This window comes from Macrotis lagotis, chromosome 2 (assembly GCF_037893015.1).
Source record: "Macrotis lagotis isolate mMagLag1 chromosome 2, bilby.v1.9.chrom.fasta, whole genome shotgun sequence".
NCBI classification, from domain to species: domain Eukaryota; kingdom Metazoa; phylum Chordata; class Mammalia; order Peramelemorphia; family Peramelidae; genus Macrotis; species Macrotis lagotis.
This window is the reverse complement of record NC_133659.1, coordinates 29,123,393-29,144,258: the sequence shown is the minus strand read 5'-3', so window position 1 is coordinate 29,144,258 and position 20,866 is coordinate 29,123,393. Positions and strand designations below refer to the sequence as shown.

General features: G+C 47.3%; 1 protein-coding gene across 1 annotated transcript in view; it reads right to left on the bottom strand.

Moving 5' to 3' along the window:
- BEND5 (BEN domain containing 5) overlaps positions 1 to 20,866 on the bottom strand; it is a 674,083-nt gene that overhangs the window by 69,019 nt on the left and 584,198 nt on the right. The window contains exon 6 of the mRNA XM_074221484.1: positions 12,745 to 12,784. Within this exon, the coding sequence (XP_074077585.1) occupies positions 12,745 to 12,784 (40 nt within the window). The remainder of the gene's footprint in view (positions 1 to 12,744; positions 12,785 to 20,866) is intronic.

Sequence of the window (20,866 nt, the reverse complement as noted above, 5' to 3'; positions counted from 1 at the left end):
GAGAATACCATCTGTACCCAGAGAAATAACTGTGAAATTTAAAAAAAGACCAAAGACTATTACTTTCAATTTTTTTAAAAAAAGTCCTTATGTACTACATGATTTTTCTATCACTAATATTTTACTTTTTTCCTCAAGGATATGTTTTTCTCTCAACACATTCAATTTTGATCAATGTATAGCACGGAAACAATGTAAAGACTATCAGACTGCCTTCTGGGGGGGATGGGGGAGGGAAGGGAGGGTGGGGGAAAATGGTAAAATTCAAAGACTTACAAAAAATGATAAGTAGAAACTACTATTTTATATAATTGGAAAACAAATAAAATATTAAAAAAATAAATCATAAGTGGCCAGACTTTCGAGAAGCCTGGAAAGACTTGCACGAACTGATGAAGAGTGCAGTGAGAAGAAACAAAACATTGTTCCAATTAACAACATTGTGACGATCCACTAGGATGGATGAGGATCTTTCCACAGTTCAGTGATCAAGGACAATCCTGAGATCCACTATGGAAAATAACATCCATATGCAGAATGAAGCACATTCTGTTTACTTGTTAAAACTTCTTTTATGTTTTTTCTTTCTTACTCATTTTTTCCCTTTTAGTTCTAATTCCTCTTTCATGACAGGACGAATATGGAAAAATGTTAAACACGACTGTACGTGTGCAACTTTTACCAGATTGCTCGCCCCCATCAGGAGGGGGGAGAGAAGGGAGGGGGTAGAAAACTGTGAAACTCATAAACTTGCAAATGGATATAACTACCTTTGCATGTAATTGGAAAAATTAAAATTTAGAAAAGGCTGTAGTCCCTGAAATGAAGTTTTCACAAAAAAAAAAAAAGAAAGAAAGGCTTGGCTTCTTTCCCTCCAGATGCCAGTTTCACAATGAATACACAGCAAATAGCAAAAAAATCCATTTATCCAAGTTGATAAAAAAAGAAGTCAAAGAAAGTATGTATATGAGAACATACGCCAGACAATACAGCTAGAAGTGCCTCATCACTGGTAGTCTCCAATGTCACCCAAGGGGAACAAGACTCTGGCATAGCTGGTTGGGGAGAGGGCCACGAAGGACGCTGCCAGCTCCTCTCATATTGGCTTCTTCCCAGGGTCTCTCTCCCCCTTTAGGCACCCCCCCATCTTGTGTCTCAAAACTGAAAGCCAGGCAGGCCTCTATCTTTTCCTGCTCTTGCTAACCCAACTGTCCCTCACACAATCATGGACACTGAGGAAAGTCCCAAGCAATGGGTCCTTATAACCCAAACCAGGGTTATAAGAGAAACTACCAATATATTTAAACAGTCTGATACTATATGAAGGATCCCACCCTTGGGGGCTTGCCATCTTCCCCAGGAGGGGACAGAGGCTTGCTCTCAGTATCTTCTTTGTAATTAGACAGCAGTCCTCCTTGATGGTCCAGGACGGCTCCTGCATTGCCATTGCTGCTGTACAGCCCTTGTCTTGGCTCTGCTACTCTGGGCCCTAGTGGTTCTATCCTTTTCCCACCATCTCTGTATTCATCCTCTTCATTGTTTCTTCCAGCACAAGATCACAGAACATTCATGAGCCACAAGTAGTTGAACTGTCCCACAACGGTTGGGCATCTGCTTTGTCTCCAACTCTTCGGAACCACAAAAATGATGCTATAAACATTGTGGTGGCTTCTCTTTGTCAGGGAGCACTTTGAGAGCCAAGGCTTGCCAGGGAATCTCTGGATTGGGGGGCCCCTGCTGGCTCTGGGGTTCTGAGAGCCCTAAACAACCTAGAGAGTGGGGCACAGATTTCAGAGTGAAGCCTTTTCCCCCATGTTCACCCCTGCTCAGTCGCCAGCCATTGTCCCTGATCTGGCATTTCCAGAAAGTAAAACCCAAATGAAAAAGACAACACAAACTACCCGAATTACCCTTGACTCTGACTCTCCCACCAGCGGCCTATCCTCCCAGGCCTGGCTCCCCATGGGACTGATGGCTTTGGTGGGTCAGGGCCGGTTGGTTCAAGGATGCCAGGGTCAGAAGAGGGCTCTGGTTCAGGGAAAGAGTGACAAGGGAGGCCCGGAGCCATGATAGTGAGAGATATGCCCTCTCTGGCCAGACAGCCAAGGGAGGAAGGGCCAGTCTCTGGGGCAAAGCAGGAGCTCGGGCTCAGAGCAGCCCTTCCTGGCCCACCTCTGCAGTCACAGAATCTCTCCCAAAGGCCTCCAGCCCAACCCAGGGCAGAAGCAATGCCTCTTCTAAAATGCCCTCCAAGGGGTCCTTGCCTTTGCTTGGACCTCCTGAGGCGGTCCACTTCCCTCTTAGATGCTTGATCATTCATGCAATCAATATACATTTATCATTTGCTACAATAGGCAAGGCATTTGCACCAGTACTCAGCCCTGCCCTCAAGGGGCATCCCTTCCACCCAGGGATTATAACATATTCAGATACATCCATGTGGGTTATCTATGAGAGAGATGCCTGGTGACTTGGAGGGAGGACTAAAGGGGGGGAAATCAAGAAGGACCTTACCTTTAGAGAGAGAGGCCTCCCAGAGGTAGAGATAAAGAGAAGAGCTTTCCAAGTTGGAGAATGGCCAGGGCAAAGATGCAAAGGTGGGGGATGGACGGCTATAGGCAAGGGCTATTGATTGGCTGGTTTAGCTGGAGAGCAGGGGATAGGATGAGAGGGAGAATGCAATCAGCCCAGGACGAAGGGCCCAAGGAAGACTGGCAGAGTTCTGAAATGTTTCTACTCTGGTGGGTAATGGGGGCAGCTAGATGACACAGTAGGTAGAGCACAGTCCCTGGAATCAGAAGATCTGAATTCAAATCTGACCTCAGACACTTAATAATTTGCCTAGCTGTGTAACCTTGGGCAAATCACTTAACCCCATTTCCTTGTAAAACAAATAAAACAAAAAAAGTTTCCACTCTGTCAGACAGATTTCCTGTTATAGGAAAGGCAGCTTGGCAACTGTGGGGAGGCTTGTCTGGGGAGACACTGGCTTCTGGAATCTTCCAGACCAGGGCCTGGACCAGGGTGCTTCTGAGGGGAGCAAGCTTTCCATTGAACCCCGCCTCAACCTGCTTCTCTGTGACTTCCTCCCTGCTTTTGCCTTCTGGTGCCAAGTAGAACCAGGATATGCATGGATGAATAAAGATTTATTTAATTGTACTACGATCTAGTCTACACACAAGAATGGCAAACATTTTAGTAAAATCTAGAAACTATATTTCTAATCAAAACCAGAAATGAGGTCAGTCAAACGTGACTGATTATTTTAAAAAAATGCATTTTATTGAGGCCTTTTGCTTTTACATCTCTGTCATTTCTGGGGGTACAGACCTTCTCTTCCTTTCTCCTCCCACCAGTGAAACCTACCTATAACAGAAAAACAATCAAAAACATCTGATGCAAAAAACAGTTTTAACACCATTTACAACATTTCGCCCCAATAGTGCCCCACCTTTCTGTGGGGAGGAAGGAAACTTATTCTGTTGTCTCTTTTTGAAGAATCTTTGTGGTTTTTAAAAATTCTCAGAAATTCCTTTGAGTATCTCTTTTTTACACTATAGTCATTTTCCATAATATTCTTTTGATTCTGATTATTTCATTCTACAACAATTTATACAAATCTGCAAGATTCGATGGGTTCCTCTTTTTGTCTTTTTTTAAACTGCACAACAAAATTTCATTACATTCATTTAATTTAGTCCTTTAAGACATTCCTCCATTAATGGGGGACCTAATTTGTTTCCAGTTCTTTTCTATCCCAAAGAATGCTGCTATAGATGATTGTGGCATACACTGGGACTCCGTTCTGTCTTTGACTGCCTTGGACAGTATGTCCAATAGTGAGGGAATTGGGCCAAAGCATGTGTATGTCTTCTTCGAGAATTCCAAAGGGATGCCCAGAATAGCTGCACCCATTTACGGCTTACCTGGGACGTCTATCTTACCTCAGCTCTTTCTACTTGAGGTAGATCCAATTTGGGGTGATTTTTTCACTAATTTTAGAGGATGATGTGAAATCTCAAGTTGTTTTTAATATGTATTGCTCTTACTATTAGTGATTTGGAACCTATTTTTATAGAGTCATTAATCAGTTTTCTTTTTTAAAAATTAATTTTAGGGGTTACATTTTAAGGTCCAAGCTGTCTCCTTCCCCCCTCCCCACCACACACACACACACACACACACACACACACACACAACTGTACTATACATACTTCTATTTATGAGTTCTTTCCCTGGAGACGGAAAGCATCTTCCTTCATTGGCTCTTTGTAGTTGGTTTGAATAGCTCTAATCATTAGAATAGATTACTCATCCACAGTTATTTTTCCAATGATATTACTATTATATCCAATGTTCTCTTGGTTCTGTGCATTTCACCCTTCATTATTTCACACAGGTCTTGCCATGTTTTTCTAAATTGCAATTCTTCTTCTGGAAATCGCTAATATCCTTTGACCACTTTCTCTACTGGGAGTAAATAACCTATATTGCCATATGTTTGTGTTAATTACCTATGGATCTCAGATATCAATCATATTCTTATCAATGATATTTGACATAAGTCACTTAACTTCTTGAATTTGCCACAAATATCTCCAAGATTATAGGTTGTGGAGCAAGTGCTGTTCTTATTAATGGAATGAGTTCCTCAACAGTGAAAAATGTGATTTTTTTTCCACTTTACATTTTACCTTTTTTTTTTTAAATTGTCTTCATTGATTTTATTTGTTTGAAAGCTTTTTAATTTTACACAACTGAAATAACTTCCAACTTTGTTTTATTAAGCATTATCTTCCTAGTTATATTTAAGGAAGTTGTCTCCTCTAATTTTTAAATGTTATGACCTTTCATGAGAGGTAGCATACCAGAGTGGATAATGAGCTAGTCTCTGAGTCAGGAAAGTCTGAGATCAAGCCTTGTCTCTGTCAGACAAATCAGGGGACCCTAAGAAAGGCACCTGACCTCTCAGGGGCGTTCTGAAAGATGATTAGTCACAGAGCATCTGCATTGGGAGAGGGAGTTTTCTCACTGGGAGTTTCCTATAGAAATGAAATTCCATTTGGTTAAAAAAGAAAAAAAAAACTATTTTGATCTTAATTTTGTATATGATATAAAATATTGGTCTAAATCAAAACTAAGTGCTGGGGGCTTTTCTTTTTCTTTTTTTTTTGCAGTTTTTGATAAAAAAGGAAGTCTTTCCATTACTTCTATTTCTTGCTGCTCTGTTCTGTTCTGTTCTACTTTTCTGATTTTTAACCAAGAGCAAGTCGTTTTGATAGCATGTAATACGATGTGTCATCCCCTCCAATTTTTTCCTCATTTTCTTTGAGATTCTAGACCTTTTAGTCCTTCAAAAACAATTCAGTTATTGTTTTGTCTAGCTCTATAAAACAAATACCTATTGAATTTTGATTTGTACAGTACTAAATCTTTAAATTAATTCAGATAGTATTATTTTATATTATAATGGAATTCCCCAACCATAAATAATGAACATCTTTCTACTTAGTTTACCTTTCATTTCTAAAAAGAATGGCTTATGTGTTTATCTAAATTGTGTGTATTGGTAAATTAACTCCCAGATAGGTTATGCATTTTTGTAGTTCTTTTGAGCAGAATTCCATTTATAATCTTTTTTTCCCTGATTTTTGCTACTACTATTTAGCAAAACTGAAAACTTCTACAGATTTATTCTGTAACCAACTGCATCACTGATGCTATTAATCATCTAAATTAGTTTCTCTGCTAATTCACTGAGGTTTTCTAGGTATACCACACTGCCATAGGCAAATAGAAAATAATTTTGTGTCCTTTCTGCTAGTTTTGCTTTCATATTGTTAGCTGTATCTAGTATTTCTATAACTGGCAAAGAAGAGGGTAGGAAGAGGAAAAATCATTGCTTCACCTCTGTTTTTATTAGAAAAGCTCATTTTTCTCAAATACAGATAAGGTTAGTCCTTACAAGCATTGGGTCATAGTTAGAGAAAGTTCATTTTTGGTTATGTTTCTTGGCATCTTTAATATATGAATGCTATATTTTGTCAAAGGCATCTATTGGAATTATCATGGGTTTACATTATTATTATTATACAATTTTATTTATTTTATTAAAAGATGACATGTTGATTTAGTTGAAGCCATATTTTTTCTTATGAAGCCATAACTATTTTTCCTTTTTCTAGCTATTCACTAACCATCTCTTTGACAATTCTAAAATTTCCCAGGAATTGATGTTAAGTTCACTGGTCTATGGTTGGCTGAATCTAGTCCCTTCCTTTGTTCTTTTTTTGAAAATGAAGTCAACATTTAACCTTCCTCAGTACTGCGGCACGTCTGCTGTTCTCCATGACCTTTAAGGGACAGTGCTTCAGCGATTACACCTGCCAGTCCCTTCAGTACCTGAGGATATGGTCTATCTAAGCTAGGTGACTCGAATTCACCAATGATGAATCCATCGACAAGCAGCCACATCAGGGCACTGAAAGAAAGACCCAAGTTTGAATCTAGCCTCAGGGACATCATAGTTGTGTGACTGGCTCCTGGGCAAATCACTTAACCTGAATCCGGGTTTCCTCATCCGTAAAATGAGGATAATGACAACAGTTGAGCCAGTCTCTAAGAGTCATGTTGATGCCTTAAAGATCATCTCATTCCATCTCCTTATTTTTAAGCAGGAAGAAACTGTGAGCCCAAGAGATAAAGAAAATTGCCCAAGGTCACATATATAATAAAGGATAAAGGGAGGAAAAAATTAAATATTGAATGCAAAACACTTTGCAAACTCTAATGGGCTCTGTGAATCTTAGTTCCAATTAATCTATGGTGGAATGACAGCTATGTAGAGACCTTCAATGGGACCCAGGCTGAACCCCTTCCTCAAGGTGGGAATCCTCCCACCAAGGCCCCCACTCTGACCACTTCCTCAGGCTGACCCAGACAGAGGAGCGAAGCTTTAGGGACAGAGAGGCTCTGAGGCTTTGCCACTGGCAGGGAAACCAAGATGCACCCCGACAGAAGAGGAGAGAAAGAGAGAGGAGGGGCCACCCTGCTGGGAGCCCAGTGAAGGACCCTCCACTCCAAAGCCAGTGCTCGTTTAAGACTGGTACCCTAACTATGTTAGGGTCCGTTGTGTTCAAGAGATATGAGGCCCCTGAGGACAAAGCCAGGAGCAGGGAGGGAAGCTGCAGGGAAGGAGACAGTGGACTGCCTCTATAGGTGGTGAGATCCCCAACATGGCCAGCCGCCACCCAGGGCTCTGCCCACTCAGAGGCTGGCACCTGCAAGTAACGGGGCCCCTGTGACCCTACTTGCCTCACCCTTGATAGGCCCAGGCTCCATTAGGAGCCCCCACCCACAATGGCATCCTTCTGTCCTCCGGCCTGGACCGTGGCGCATTGTGGCGAGGCCTCGCCAGCTCCCGGGGCTTAATGAGTACATCAATTACTATGTAGGGAGAGCTGTGTCTCTTTAAAGGTTATTTGAAGGTTGATCGCTATCTCCTTCCTTCTATCCAGCCAATCTATCTCAGCCTTATGAATGTATTTGACCTTTTTATAGTTACCAGGGAAAAAATAACAGAACAAAAGTTAATTTCGAGCTCGATAATACAGTGTCTTTTCCCTCCTGCCGCAATGAAAGGGCATTTAAATCGATACCTGCACAATGGCCCGCTGATGAATGTTGGGACCCAATTTTCTCATTTTGCTAACTGGAGATGGGGAATTCTGAATAGTTCTCCAGGCCAGCCGTCGTGGCTGGCCGCTGCCAGGCTGGCGGCATTGTGCCTAAACAATGCCGCTGGCGGAGAATCATTAGGGGAGGATCAGCCGTCCTGAAAAGGTCAGTTAGTTAGAAATGTCAGCTTTCAATGGAGCCGGCCAGACCCGCAGATGCTGGGATCCAATTAAAGGGATGAGCCCAGGGCCAGCCACGTGGCCCTGACCCAGAATGATAATCAGTCTTTGCAGGGGGGCTGGAGAAGCTCCCTTGGTAGCTGGAGATGACTTTGCCAGGGCCCCCTTCTGGGTCACCTCAACTCTGGGGATCATCAGGGTGAAAGCTCAGAGGAGGCCACCAGGATCCCCTGTGGGGAGCAGTCCCTCAAGATCCCCCCCCCCGCAGAGATGAGACAGAAACAGACATGAAAGAATGGGAAGATGGGAGATCCGAACCCAGGGCCTAAGACTCCCACGCTCCCATTCTTTTCCCTGGACTCGTTGGCTTGGTGATAGATGACTGGCTGGTCTTGGCTCAAGATCTGGCCCAGCCCCCTTCTTTCTGTGTCACCTTAGTTTATATTTCTGTCAAATGAGAGGGTGACATTAGATGGCCTAGAAGGAGGCCACAATCCTGCCCATTTAACTCCCCCTCCCCCAGGCCCACCTTGGCCTCCAGGGACCCTAACCCAGCCGGTCCTCATCCTTGCCATTGCAGAGCCCTGCCCGGCTGGTCCTTACACCATTCTCCAATAGACCGTATTAAGGCACGCCTCTCCAGATGATCCCAGGTCACCCTGGCCAGGACACTAGGCGAGGGCCCAGGAGACCCTGGGTGGGCGGGTCAAGATGCCAGCCTCACTGGACATGGGCCTGCCTAATTCTGAGTCAGGGTGAGCTGTGAACAATTAGCAGAGACACTCCTACTCAGGGGTGCAGACCTTGATTGAAAGGGGATGAGCAGCCACTGGACCACAGGGAAGGCTTCCTTTGGCTTCTGATGGCCCAGCCCTGGGCCAGGGTCTAACAGAAGCTTCATAATGTTTGTGGATTGATGGAGCCCAAGTCTCCATCAATTGAGGAAGAAACTGAGAAGAGAGAACGGCAAGGAGCTGCCCAGGTCAGACGCAGCTCATCAGGAATGAGACTGGACCTTGACACTCTAATTTCACATGCGGACAGCCCTGATGGACCAGGCTGGGTCAGGCTGGTGCCTGCACCTCTCTAGGGCTCAGGGTCCCCATGGGCAAAATGAAGGATGGGATTAAACGGCTTCTCAAGTGCCCCCTAAGAGGCAGATCATGGAGCGACCTTGCCCAGCTCAATTACCTGCAGAAGAGTCGAGGAGAAGGAGGGTGACCACACCTGCTTATCCAGAGCCACTACTAGGAGTCCCCTCTGGCCATCCCAACACAGGACTAGGCCCTGAAACACCTCCCTTGGCCTGTGTGTCTGTCCCCGGACCCAGCAATCTGACCAGGGCAGAGAAAGTGAGATGCCACCTGGGGCAGGATGAGCTCAAGACCTGAACTCTAACTCAGTTATGAGAACTGAGAGAAAACCTTATTACATTGTTTGAAGCTAGAAGAGTGAGACTGGGAAGCAGGACCACCTCTACCCACTCCTCAAAGACCCTTAACTAAGGACCACAGGTATGCGGATCAGAAACCTGGTCAGATCCAAAGACGGGTGCAAGGACTTTTCTCACAATGAGACATCTCAAGAAATCCATGTGCCTTATATGAAAACAGGCCCTGGGCTCAGTCAACAAGTCTCTGTTTTCCTTGTTCCTTTGAATGAATTGGAAGTGATTTGGACACCAATTTTTTCTTATTTCAGGGAAATGCACCTGTTTTTTCTTCCCCTCCCAACTTGGAAAGTCCCTAATCTTTCCTCCAATTAAAAATAACATTTCTATTCTTGAATCTTGGCTTATAAACTGTTCATTGTTTTCTTTTAATACATAAAAACCTGTCTCCTCCTGTATTCAAGATCCAGTGTCAAGTTGAGGAGGCCTGTTCCTGATTTGTTGGGTGTTTGGCATGCGTTGCTTAATAAATTGATATACTTGCAAGCTCGAACTTTTGTTTCCTTGGTTATTTCAGCTTCTATCCTCATAAGTGAGTGAGAACACAAACCCTGACACATGTTCCTCAGACTAGTGGGCAAAGCAATCCCTTCCTAACCTTGGGGGGCTGACCAGGGGTTTGGACTTATGTGAGAACAGTCATAAAATCAGAAAGGTCCCCCAGCTTTGAGCTCAGGACTATCTAATGTCCAGGCTACAGGCAACCTTAGCTCCAGGCCGCAGGACTTTTTCATCATCCCCAGCCCCCCTGAAGAAGAGCTCCCCAGCCCTTAGAGGCTGAGATACTTGAAGGGGCCCTGAGTCATATGGGGAAAGACTCAGATCTCCAAGGAAAGGACATGACGCTAAGAGTGACAACACCAGCTGGCTGGTCTCCTGGCCTCAGACCCCCACCCTGAGGATTCCGTCCTCCTCAGGACTGGGTTCCCCCCGAGGCTCTTGTCTACTCCTGTGGATTCTCTCACGTTCTCCTCCTTGAGGCTTGTCTGTACCCTATTAGACTGTGGTTGTCCTCGAGGGCAGGCGCTCTCTTTTCATTTCTGTGTACACTAGGAGTGCCTCAAGCACTTGACAATGTCCTTGCTGAAGGCCCTGCAGAGGATGGGGGCTCCCTCCTGGGGATGCCCATGCCCCGATGGTAGGAGCTCACCCCCATGAAGCCCAGTGACTCCCTTTGTCCATTCTGAGTCCTGGAGAGGGGACCCGCCTTCAGATCCTGCCACCAGTGCATTAGGGATGAGCCTGGCAGGGCACCAGGCCTCTAAGACTAAGCTACAGATTTCTGTGAGTGAAGGGAATTTCTACAAAGACGTCCCCAGATCCCCCAAGCCACAACACCTTTGGACACATTCCTGCTTTCCCGTTGTCTCCCTCTGTAGAGCCGCACCTTTGAGGACACGTGGTTTCTGACTCCTGGGGAGGCAGTTAGACAGCTCAGTGAATAGACCTCCAGCCACGGAAAGGGGAACACTAAGCATCCTGAATTCAAATCCGACCTCAGACCCTTACTAGCTGGGTGACCCTGGGCCACTCACTTCATCCTGTTTGCCTTGGTTTCCTCAGCTGTCAAATGAGCTGAAGAAGGAAATGGCAAAGCCCCTCCATCTCATTGCCAAGAAAACCGTAGTGGGGTCACAAAGAGTGGGACACGACCGACTGAAGCAGCAAACATCGGTCACAGACCAACAAGCCTGCACACAGCAGATAGGCACTAAATGCTTGTTGAACAGCACTGAACCCCAACTTTACAGATGGGGAGAGTGAGGCTTCCACAGCTAAGCAGCTCCAGAGCCGGGACTCCGGACGCCTTCCCCCGCATGTCTCTGTCTCCCCACAATTTGTTCCGGTCACGCCATGGGAAGCTGCAGCATGGATTGTGGCACGGCCCACATGATTGGCATTGCCTCAGATCCTCTCCCCGAGGGGCCTGATTCACCAGTTTCCTCACAGGCCATTGGTGAGGGCCGTAGGCCGGCAAGGAAAGCCAACCAGACTCAAGGCTTGAGCCTCCCACCACTGGTCACCACCAGCACAGCCTATACCCTGCTCACTGACCTGGGGGCATGCCCCTACCTCAGGGTGCCTAAGAGCAGAGCCCCTCTAGGGAGGGCCGACCACCTTCTTTCTTCCCTGCGGTCTGTGGTCCCCATGCAGCTCCCCACCTCTGCTGTCCCTCCCTTCTCCCCATAGGGGAGTCTCTCTGCCAGTAGGAGTTCTTCTCACCCTCTGCCTGTCTCTCCTCACCACTGTGTGGCCCCCATGTCTTTGGAGCCCAGTTTCCCCTTATGCCTTACAAGTCATGACCATTAACCCTTGGGATCTTTCTCTTCCAAGATTCACTGCAAACCTCTGGGTCCCAAACCAGCTCTTCTTTGGGGGCACTGTGTCCTTGGCTTCCCAAGAGCTCCTGGGCCATTCCATCAGATGTTGGTTCTAAGCTGGGGACAACCCAGGCCAAGAATCTCACCCTAAGCCTCCGGTCGCTCTAAACAAAAGTCTGCCAACAATACACACTTGGCCCTACAATAACAAGACCTGGGCCTGGTTCTAAGAGCCTCACACTCTTCCAGCCTTGGTCTCATCACATCCCATATACCTTCTTCCCTGGAAGTCCTGTCTCCCCAGACCAGGCTTGGCCTTGAGGCCCCCCATTCCCCTCCACCAGCTCCCTCAGGAGGTAAGGGCTAGTTTCAGTTCCTGTGCCCACCCCACCCCCTGGCTCTTTACCAAACCTCAGCCCCAACACTCTCCCACTCCTTTGTCCTCGCTGATCTGTTCACAGCCTTTAATTACTAGCAAAGACAGGGAGCCAGTTCCCTCCCCGATGCTGTGACTGTGGGGGCACCCAAACCCCAAACACCGGCTGTGGTGATTCTCAGGGGCCTCCATCAGCTAGGGGCAGTGGAAATCCTCTCCATACAGCAGGGAGAAAAGCTAGTCCCTGCTCCCTGGCCCCCTGGCCCCCTAGCAGCCTCCCTGGACAAAGAGAAGGCCTGCCCACTCAGTCCTCCAGTCCCCCAGTGAGGCTCCTTTCCCCTCCTGGCCTTGCTTGTGCTGGCCAGCTCTCACCTACTCAGAACCCTAGACCATAAGTCCTCAAGGATCCCTCCGGGCTCTGCCCCAGATGCTGCCCCCTAAAGAAGTCAGCAAAGGCTCAAAACTATAGTGTGAATTCCAAGAAGGAAAATCCCAAAGACTCAGTGCAGCTGTACCACCTCTTCCCTCAAAGCTGGCAAGAGCAGCCCAGGATGAGACAACAGGGAACAGACTTGGAAATACATTTGGGCCCCCTGCCCCATGACAGACGGCAGCCCTAGCGGGCGCTAGAGAAAGACCCCCTGGGCAGGGGAGAGGAGCGTCCCTGCCAGGTATCCCAGCAGGACAGGCCATCACCATGCTGGGCAACCAGAACACCAAGGGCCGCGCTTGCTGACTCACCGGGGCTGGTGATGGTCAAGAGGTCAAGTTGCCGTTGTTGCTGGAAAAGACAAAGCACAAGAAGCATTGTTAGAACCCTGGCAGCGGCGGCCTGGGCCGGGGAGGGCGGGGGCACAGCCGGCCAGGCTCAGCGTGCGTGCAGCCTACAAGGCCGCTCTGACATTTATGAGGGGATTCACCTTGATTTCCGCGACTGGCTAATGGCTTTGGAGATTTGGCCTGTTGAGCCCATAGAGGGTGGGCACTCTGGAGGCCAAGTCCCCAGCCTGGAGAGGTCTGCACCTGCCCTCCCAGCCATGGAACTCCCCGAGTATCCAAGATCCTGCAGAATTTGAAGTTAGGACAAACCAGAACTCCTTCATTGTGGAGGTGGAGAAACCAAGGCCCAAGGAAAGGGACTTTCCAAAGGACCTACACTCAGGTTTCTTTCCATTCTTTCCATTTTCTGCTACCCTGGTTGAACAGCATGCCTCAGTTTCTCCTGCTACAGGGGTTAGACTAGATAGATAGGAACATGGGTTTTGGGCTCTAAGGGAGCTTAAGTCAACCCTTCATTTGGTGGATGAGGAAAGTGTGTCCTAGGATCAACATAGCCACCATTTCCCTGGATGTCCACCCCTTCTCCATCTCTGAGCCCTAAAAGAAGAGTATTCCCATATTGGGCCCATACCTTTTCCTGGAGATTGTGCCACAGATGTGCCCTCCCAGTCCCCTACTCCAAGTTCAATTAAATCACTATGACCCTTCCAGGACACAGCCATCAACTGGTTATGACTCAAAATAGCATCTCTGTGACTTCCCAGTCAAAACCACATCCTTGGCCATCCCTCCCCTATACATACTGTAGAGAAGCTCCTCTCTAGCTTGCTTGGGGGTATATCTTTAGTGTATCTTAAATACCATCCACCCATCTTTCCATTCACCCAACTACCCATTTATATCCATTTATCCACATCTTCCCATTTACCCAATGTACCAAAACACCAATCTGGGCAGCTAGGCAGCACAGGGGATAGAGCATTGGCCCTGGAGTCAGGAGAAAAGGAGTTCAAATCTGACCTCAGACTCTTGCTACTTAGTAGCTGTGAGACCTTGGGTAAGTCACTTAACCCTGACTGCCTCACACCCAGGGCCATCTCCAGTCATCCTGATCCATATCTGGTCACTAGACCCAGATGGCTCTGGAGGAGAAAATGAGGCTGGTGACTTAGCACAGTGTCCCTCACTCAAATCCAAATCATATGCTTGTCATGGCATCATCTCCTTGATGTCATGGTCTTCTTTGAAAATGAAGGACAAACAGTATTATTATCCACCCATCCATTTTCATCTATCTATCCATATCCACCCACATCAGTCAATCTATTCATCCTCTCTTCTTCATCCATCCATCTATCTATCCATCCTCCCATTTACATCCAGTCATCCATCTGCCCATTCACCCATTCAGTCCCTTTTCTCTATTCACCCATTCATCTACACATCTATACATCTATGCATCCATCCAATTGAAAGTCAGCTTCTATCCCCAGATCCAACCCTCTTTAGACAATATTCTGAGTTCTCCTTCCCACAAGGCTCTAAGATCTTTCTCTACCAAACTCCTGAGAGGCAGGAAGGACAAGTATTAATTTTACTCATCATACAGGTTAAGAAACTGAGTGCCAGAGAAGGGAAGTCAGTTGAGGAGCTGAGATGGAAACCCATAATTTCTTGACTCCACTTATTTTCAGTCTTCCCTCTAGACCTAGTCCAAAGAAAATAAATGATTTGCCTAGGATCACAGAGCAAGCCAGAGGGAGCCAGATCACAGAGGGAGCCAGAATTTCAACCCAGGCTTTGTCTTCCACCAAATGAGCTCTAAGTTCCATTATCTCATCTCTGACAATCGGTGGCCTTCCATCAAGCCATGTCCCAGCTAGAAGTCAAAGGGCCAGAGGAGGATGAGGGTGATGGGTGAGAATCCCACCAGGAATCTCCTCAGGGGTGCCAATCAAACCCACTAATGCCAAGTGCTGCTGCTTTGAATTGGAACCAAAAGAGACAAGAAAAGAAAAGAAAAAGAGGCAGAGAGTGAGGGAGAAGAAAGGAAGCATCCCCTTGGTCTACTGCCAGAAGTGACCTCAGAGTTCATCCAGGTTATCCTCCCATTTATACAGATAGGGCAAAGGGAGTCCAGAGTGACTGAATGATAGAGAGGGTGAATGGTCACACAGCAAAAGGAAGGGGTGGGGTTGGGAGGGTGCCTTCTGAGTCCTGCCTTCTTTTTCACATGGGGCTGAACCGCCTAACTCAATTTGCTCAAATACCTAGAGGAGAGCAGGTGGATCTGCAGAAGGCTTTGTGAAAGAACATCAGGTATGCATCAGAAGACCTGAATGGGCTCCTTGGCCCTGCTACTGCCCAGCAGGAAGTCTCAGGAACTCTTTCTAGGCTCAGTTTCTCCTCTTGTTCCCAAGAAGATCTTCAGGATGAAGAGGAGAGGACAGGACAGATTCCTGAATCCAAGACATGCATTTCTGGCTGGTCTGTGCCGCAGGGCAGGTGTGGGGCCTCTGCTCAAGACCTCAAAGGAGCCAGCTCACAGACTAAGGTGGTATCTTTTTAGTGCTAAGACAGTACCTTTGGGTACAGCTTTCATGATGACCCCAACCCCAAATATTGTCTTTCAATCTGCTGGGTCCTCACATGCCATGACCTCCAGGCCCTTCCCCAACCTCTAGATAGGGGATGCTCTCAGAATCTCAGGATGCTAAGAAGACAGCTTGAGAGTCGGAAGAGACTTTGAGGTCACTGAGGCCAACCCCTCCATTTGACAGATGAAGAATAACCAGGATTCAAACCCAGGTCTTCCTGGCTTCTAGGCCATCATACCACTCTGCCTCTTTTCAACTAGGATACTCAGGTCTGAACACAATACTACAGATGTCTAAGGCTTTGTTAAGTTTGACATGATAGCAAGGTGCAATCATTGGCTAGCAAGTCCAAAAAAGGCAAGATTGGAGCTGAGTCTTCCCTCACTCCAAACATAGCCCTCTGGCCCCAGGACAAACTCCGTCTCATCATCAGCATTCTCTTCCCCAGCAGCACCATCCCTAACTCATTGGGGGTCTTGGACACAATAGCTCCATGGTTTTCCTGATTAAGGAAACTATGAAGGAGACAACAGTTCTGTCTACACTTGCCAAAACATTTGTACCCTTCAACAGGAAACCTAATCTGTTCTCCAGATGTTCTTTCCCCAGGAAGCAGAAGAGCCCTTTGGCTACACTCAGTTTGGTCCCGAGCATCCAGTCCTCCCTGGATCTGTACCTCTCATCCACAATGCTTGCCAATGGAACCAGGCAGCCAGGGCAGCCTGGAATGAGGACACCCGCGAGAGATAATAACAGCCATGCTTCTAGAGTTCCTTCTGTGAAGGCCATCATGCCCACTTTACAGATGATGGAGATTTGGTTCAGAGAAGGAAAATGTCCAGATTTAGAGCAGAGACTGTAAGAGCTGGGAGGGAAGGTCAGGTCTCAGGACTCTGCCACTGTCTAGCTGAGTGATCTTGTTTGTACAGCCTGCCTCAGTTTCCCTTCTGCAAATGCTCTCTAAAGACCCCTTCCAGTTCTGACATTTTATATCTCATAGCCCCTAAGAGATGTCCTCTGGCCCCTAGTGTAGAAATGCTTGTCCTTGAGATCTGGCTCAACTTTGAAGGGCTGCTGTTGCTGAGATTCTTTAGTCTTTAATCCCATTGCCCCCCCACCCCCACCCCCAACCTCTTTTCTTTGCTCATATACCTCCTTGTCTTGGGGGAAGAAGGGACTTTCTGCCCATCAGCCTTTGGATTCCAACTGACCCAAAACGGCTTCTGGGGAGGAGGCAGACCAGCTAATGGGGAGGAAAGGCTTTCCAACAATCCGAGCCAGCCAACAAAGGAGCAAGCCACCTGGGAGACAGTGGTCTTGTGAGTAGGGACAAATGTTTAACAACCAGCTCACTGAAATACAAAACAAAACTACTCACAACATACTTTCCAGTTTAATCTGCATTATTCACACACTTTCAAAAGGCTAGGCAGTCAACAAAATAATAAATCAAGCCCTGATTTGTTATTGCTGCCATTTTCTGAAGTTGAAATGCTCCCAAGCAAAATTTAGTAATTGGCCCTTACTGCTCTCAACAGGTCCAAGCTGCTCTAGTCCATCAATGTTTCTAAGAACCCAAATGGACTGATTAGGTGGGCACCGTAAGTGAAAAAAGACCTGCCCTCAAGAAGCTTATATTTTTTAAAAATTTTTATTTATTTAAGGCAATGGAGTTAAGTGATTGCCCAAGGTCACACAGCCAGGCAATTATTTAAATGTCTGAGGCCAGATCTGAACTCAGGTCCTCTTGACTCCAGGGTGGGTGCTCTATCCACTGTGCTACCTAGCTGCCCCCAAGAAGCTTACATTTTAATGGAGGAAGCAATAAGCATTTCTTTTCTTTTCTTTTCTTTTCTTTTTTTTTTAGGTTTTTGCAAGGCAAACAGGGTTAAGTGACTTGTCCAAGGCCACACAGCTAGGTAATTGTTAAGTGTCTGAGACTGGATTTGAACCCAGGTACTCCTGACTCCAGGGCTGGTGCTTTTATCCACTATGCCACCTAGATGCCCCCAGCCATAAGCATTTATTGAACAGAAAGGATCGATTCTCTCACTCACTTATTCAGCTCCATGAGCTTTTTTTTGCTTGGATGGTTGTCCATTGTTCATATCTGGACAGTCAGTCCCCAGTGAGCTTTCATTCAACTAATTCCCACATTCAGGAAAATAGGGAATGAGGAAAGATCTTAGATGTTGCCAACTCCCAGGTGAGGAAAATCCCTCCGGATCCAGGACCTCTACTTCCCAACATCTTTGAGAGTGGTCTAGATGAGAGCACCAAGAAGGCCAATGACTGACCCAGGGTCACACAGTAACTGTGTGTCAGAGGCAGGACTCAATCCCAGGTCTTCAGGGTCCTTATGCTTCAGGGTCCTTAAGCAATTGGGGAGCTAGGGAGTTGGGTTGATGGGGAAATCAAGCTGAATGAACAAGCCTGGATTCCAATTGTGGCTCTGACTCTATCCCTAATTCTGACTCTAACATCCCTTATCAGCTCTGTCCCTAACTTCCATGCCTCAATTTCCTCATTTGTAAATTAGGTCTAATAATTCTTATGGGACGACCGTATGGGGATAGCATACTTGCAAGTATAAAGGGTTCTGACAATTTTGAAGGTACTGCCACTTTGATATGAGATTGATTATGGAAAACAATACCAGCGCCAATCAGAACAACAAGTCCTGCTAACAAGCACTCCAATCGCCCTTCCATGGATAAGTCCTCTACCTTGTCACTGACCTTCCGAAAGTGGGAATCCCCAAATAGAACAGAATACTCTAGTTAGGACCTGAGCAGGGCAGAAGATAATAAAGAGCAGTATGGGGTAGGTGGAGGGGTGGTAGAACGAATTGGAAAGATCTGGGTTCAAACCTGACCTCAGACACATACTAGCTGTGTGATCCTGGGCAAGTCACTTCACTATTGCTTGCCTCAGTTTCTTTTTCTGTAAAATGAGGATGGTAAGAGCATCTCTCAGGGCTGCTCTGAGAATCAAGGCAGATCACACTGGTAAAGCACTTTGTGAGCCTGAATGTGATACATGTGGTGGCCCTAATAATCCGCCATCACTGCCCTGGCCAGGGATGTGACCCCAAACTTGCAGCTGGAAGGGGTCTCAGAGTTCACATGGTCCCACATCTTCATTTTACAGTTGAGGAAACTGAGGCAAAGAGTAGTGAGATGGCTGGCCAGCGTCACACAGATAGTGTGTTTGAGTCTACATTTGAACTCAGGTCCTCCTGACCACTGCCCCAAGTTGCCCAAGAAGGCAAACACGGACTGATGTGGGACTGGTCCAAAGTCACAGAGGAAATCTATGGCAGAAGTGGAGACAAGACTCAGCTTTCTTTTGAAAAGCTCTCGAGTTCTCCGGCCTCTCCTTTCCCTCCATGAGTCTCTCCTTGTGGCCCAGGGAGGAGAGGGACTTGCCTACAGTCCCAGAGTTGGCCCCTTCCCAGCCTCCCCCAGGGTGCCCTGGTCCCTGAGCACAGACAGGGATCTAGCCTGGCCTGGAAGGTGCCTGAAGCCTGACTCATCTGGCTTCCCTCTCCACAGTCCTGCTGCAGATGCCAGGAGGGGAGGGGGACTGGAGCTTCCCTGAGCCCCTCAGCAGCTTCGATTTATAACCCAGGACCACTCATAAACTGCCCCAAAAGCACGGTGATCTAATTTAGGAGGATGCTATCTATCCCCTTTCCACCCTGCAAATGTCCCCCAGCAGCTCACACTCCCATGATGATTAAAGCTCCAACATACCAGCATTTTCCATTTTTATTAAGAGCTGTAAAGCAGAGGGGGCCTCCTGCATCTCAATAAGAAGTCGTTTTACAGGATCCAGAATGTCAGAGCTGGAGGGGACCTTAGTAGCATCTCATCTGACCTGAATCGGAACGAGTCCCTCTCCAGAACATGCCTTACAAGGGGGCCCAGGGACCTCTGAGGAGGGGGAACGCCTCCCCACAACCACCTCCAGGCAGGGCCTTGCAGGCTGTGTTGATGGTGGAGAAGTTTGCCTTGACATAAGTCTTAAATAAGCTTGTCTGCCACCTGCCCCTATGGACCCTGGTTCTCTGGGGCGTGCCTCCTCACAGTGTGTGTGTGGGGGTTGTGTGTGTTGAGTTGGGTTGTGTATGTGTTGTGTTGTGTGTGTGGGGGTTATGTTGTATATATATTTTATGGGGCCTAGGGGGTTATACTGAAGTATATGTTATCTGTTGTGTTGTATGTAGGAGAATCCCAAAACCTATGCTGGCCAGTTAACCAGTCCATAAGGATTTTCACACCTGTGGAAGGCCAGGCCCATTGAGAATACTGAGACAAAAGACAAAATGGCAGCAGTTTCTGCTTACATTCTAGTCTAAGGAGAAAACACATGCACAGGGAATCAGTCTCTAACTATTGCTGAAGTTCTGGGAGTACAAAGGTCCACCAGAGGGCCCTGCCCTCAAGGAGCTCCTGTCCCAATGGGTGAGCTGACAAGACTTAGGAAACCCAGACTGAGGGAGTGGACGTCTGGGCAGCTGGGGAGGCGTGCTGGGAAAGGGAGAAGGCCGATGGGAGGAGGGGTGCTGAGAGGTCCCCAAGCCCTGGGGACAGCCACTACTGGAGCCTGGGTGTGGGGGATGGGAGGGCCAGGACCAAGGACGGGTGAAAACGAATCCTGGCACTTAGAGGGAATGCAGAAGCTTTGTGAGCAGATCTGTATTTTGTTCTATCAAAAAAAATTCCACGTATTCTGATCTGAAACCAAACCCAATAGAGCAGGTATTTCTAAAGACACACCAGAGCAGACGGAGATGGTTCAGGTCTCTATGGAAGATTGATGACTTGCTTTTTTAAAAATTTATTTAAGGCAATGGTAAGTGACTTGCACAAGGTCTCACAGCTAGGTAATTATTAAGTGTGTCTGAGGCTGGATTTGAACTCAGGTCCTCCTGACTTCTGGGGCCAGTGCTCTATCCACTGTGCCACCCAGCTGACCCTTGCTTTTCTTTTAAAGTCTCTAAGTCCAGCCTGTGGCTTTCAAGGCTGTCTCATGTGTCAGTGCTTCTTTCTGGGAGGCATCATCACATCTGCCACTAGGTGGAAGGTGGATTAGAGTTGGGTGCCTGGCGGGGATAAAGCCCAGGCTGGCCCAGCGATGGACTGGGGGGCCACCGTCTGGGGTCTGGTCTAGCCAGGGGGGGCTCACTACCTGATTGGCTGTAGGGGTTATTGCCCCTTCTTTGGCCACATCTCCTCTTGGTGACCTGACCATCTGGTAAGGCAGGCAAGGGCCCCAGTTCTGCACAAACATTAAGGAGGGGAGGCTGCTGAGGTCAGTAGGCATAGTGGCAAAGCAAGATCTCAGAGCTGAAAGACCTGAGAATGAGCTTCACTTGGATAACTTCTAGCTGTGGATCTCTGGGCACTCCCTTGACTCCTCCATTCCCAGGGGCTGCAAGAGGGGGGCCCCCTGTTTGAGCCTGCCCACTTCCTGGGCAGCCT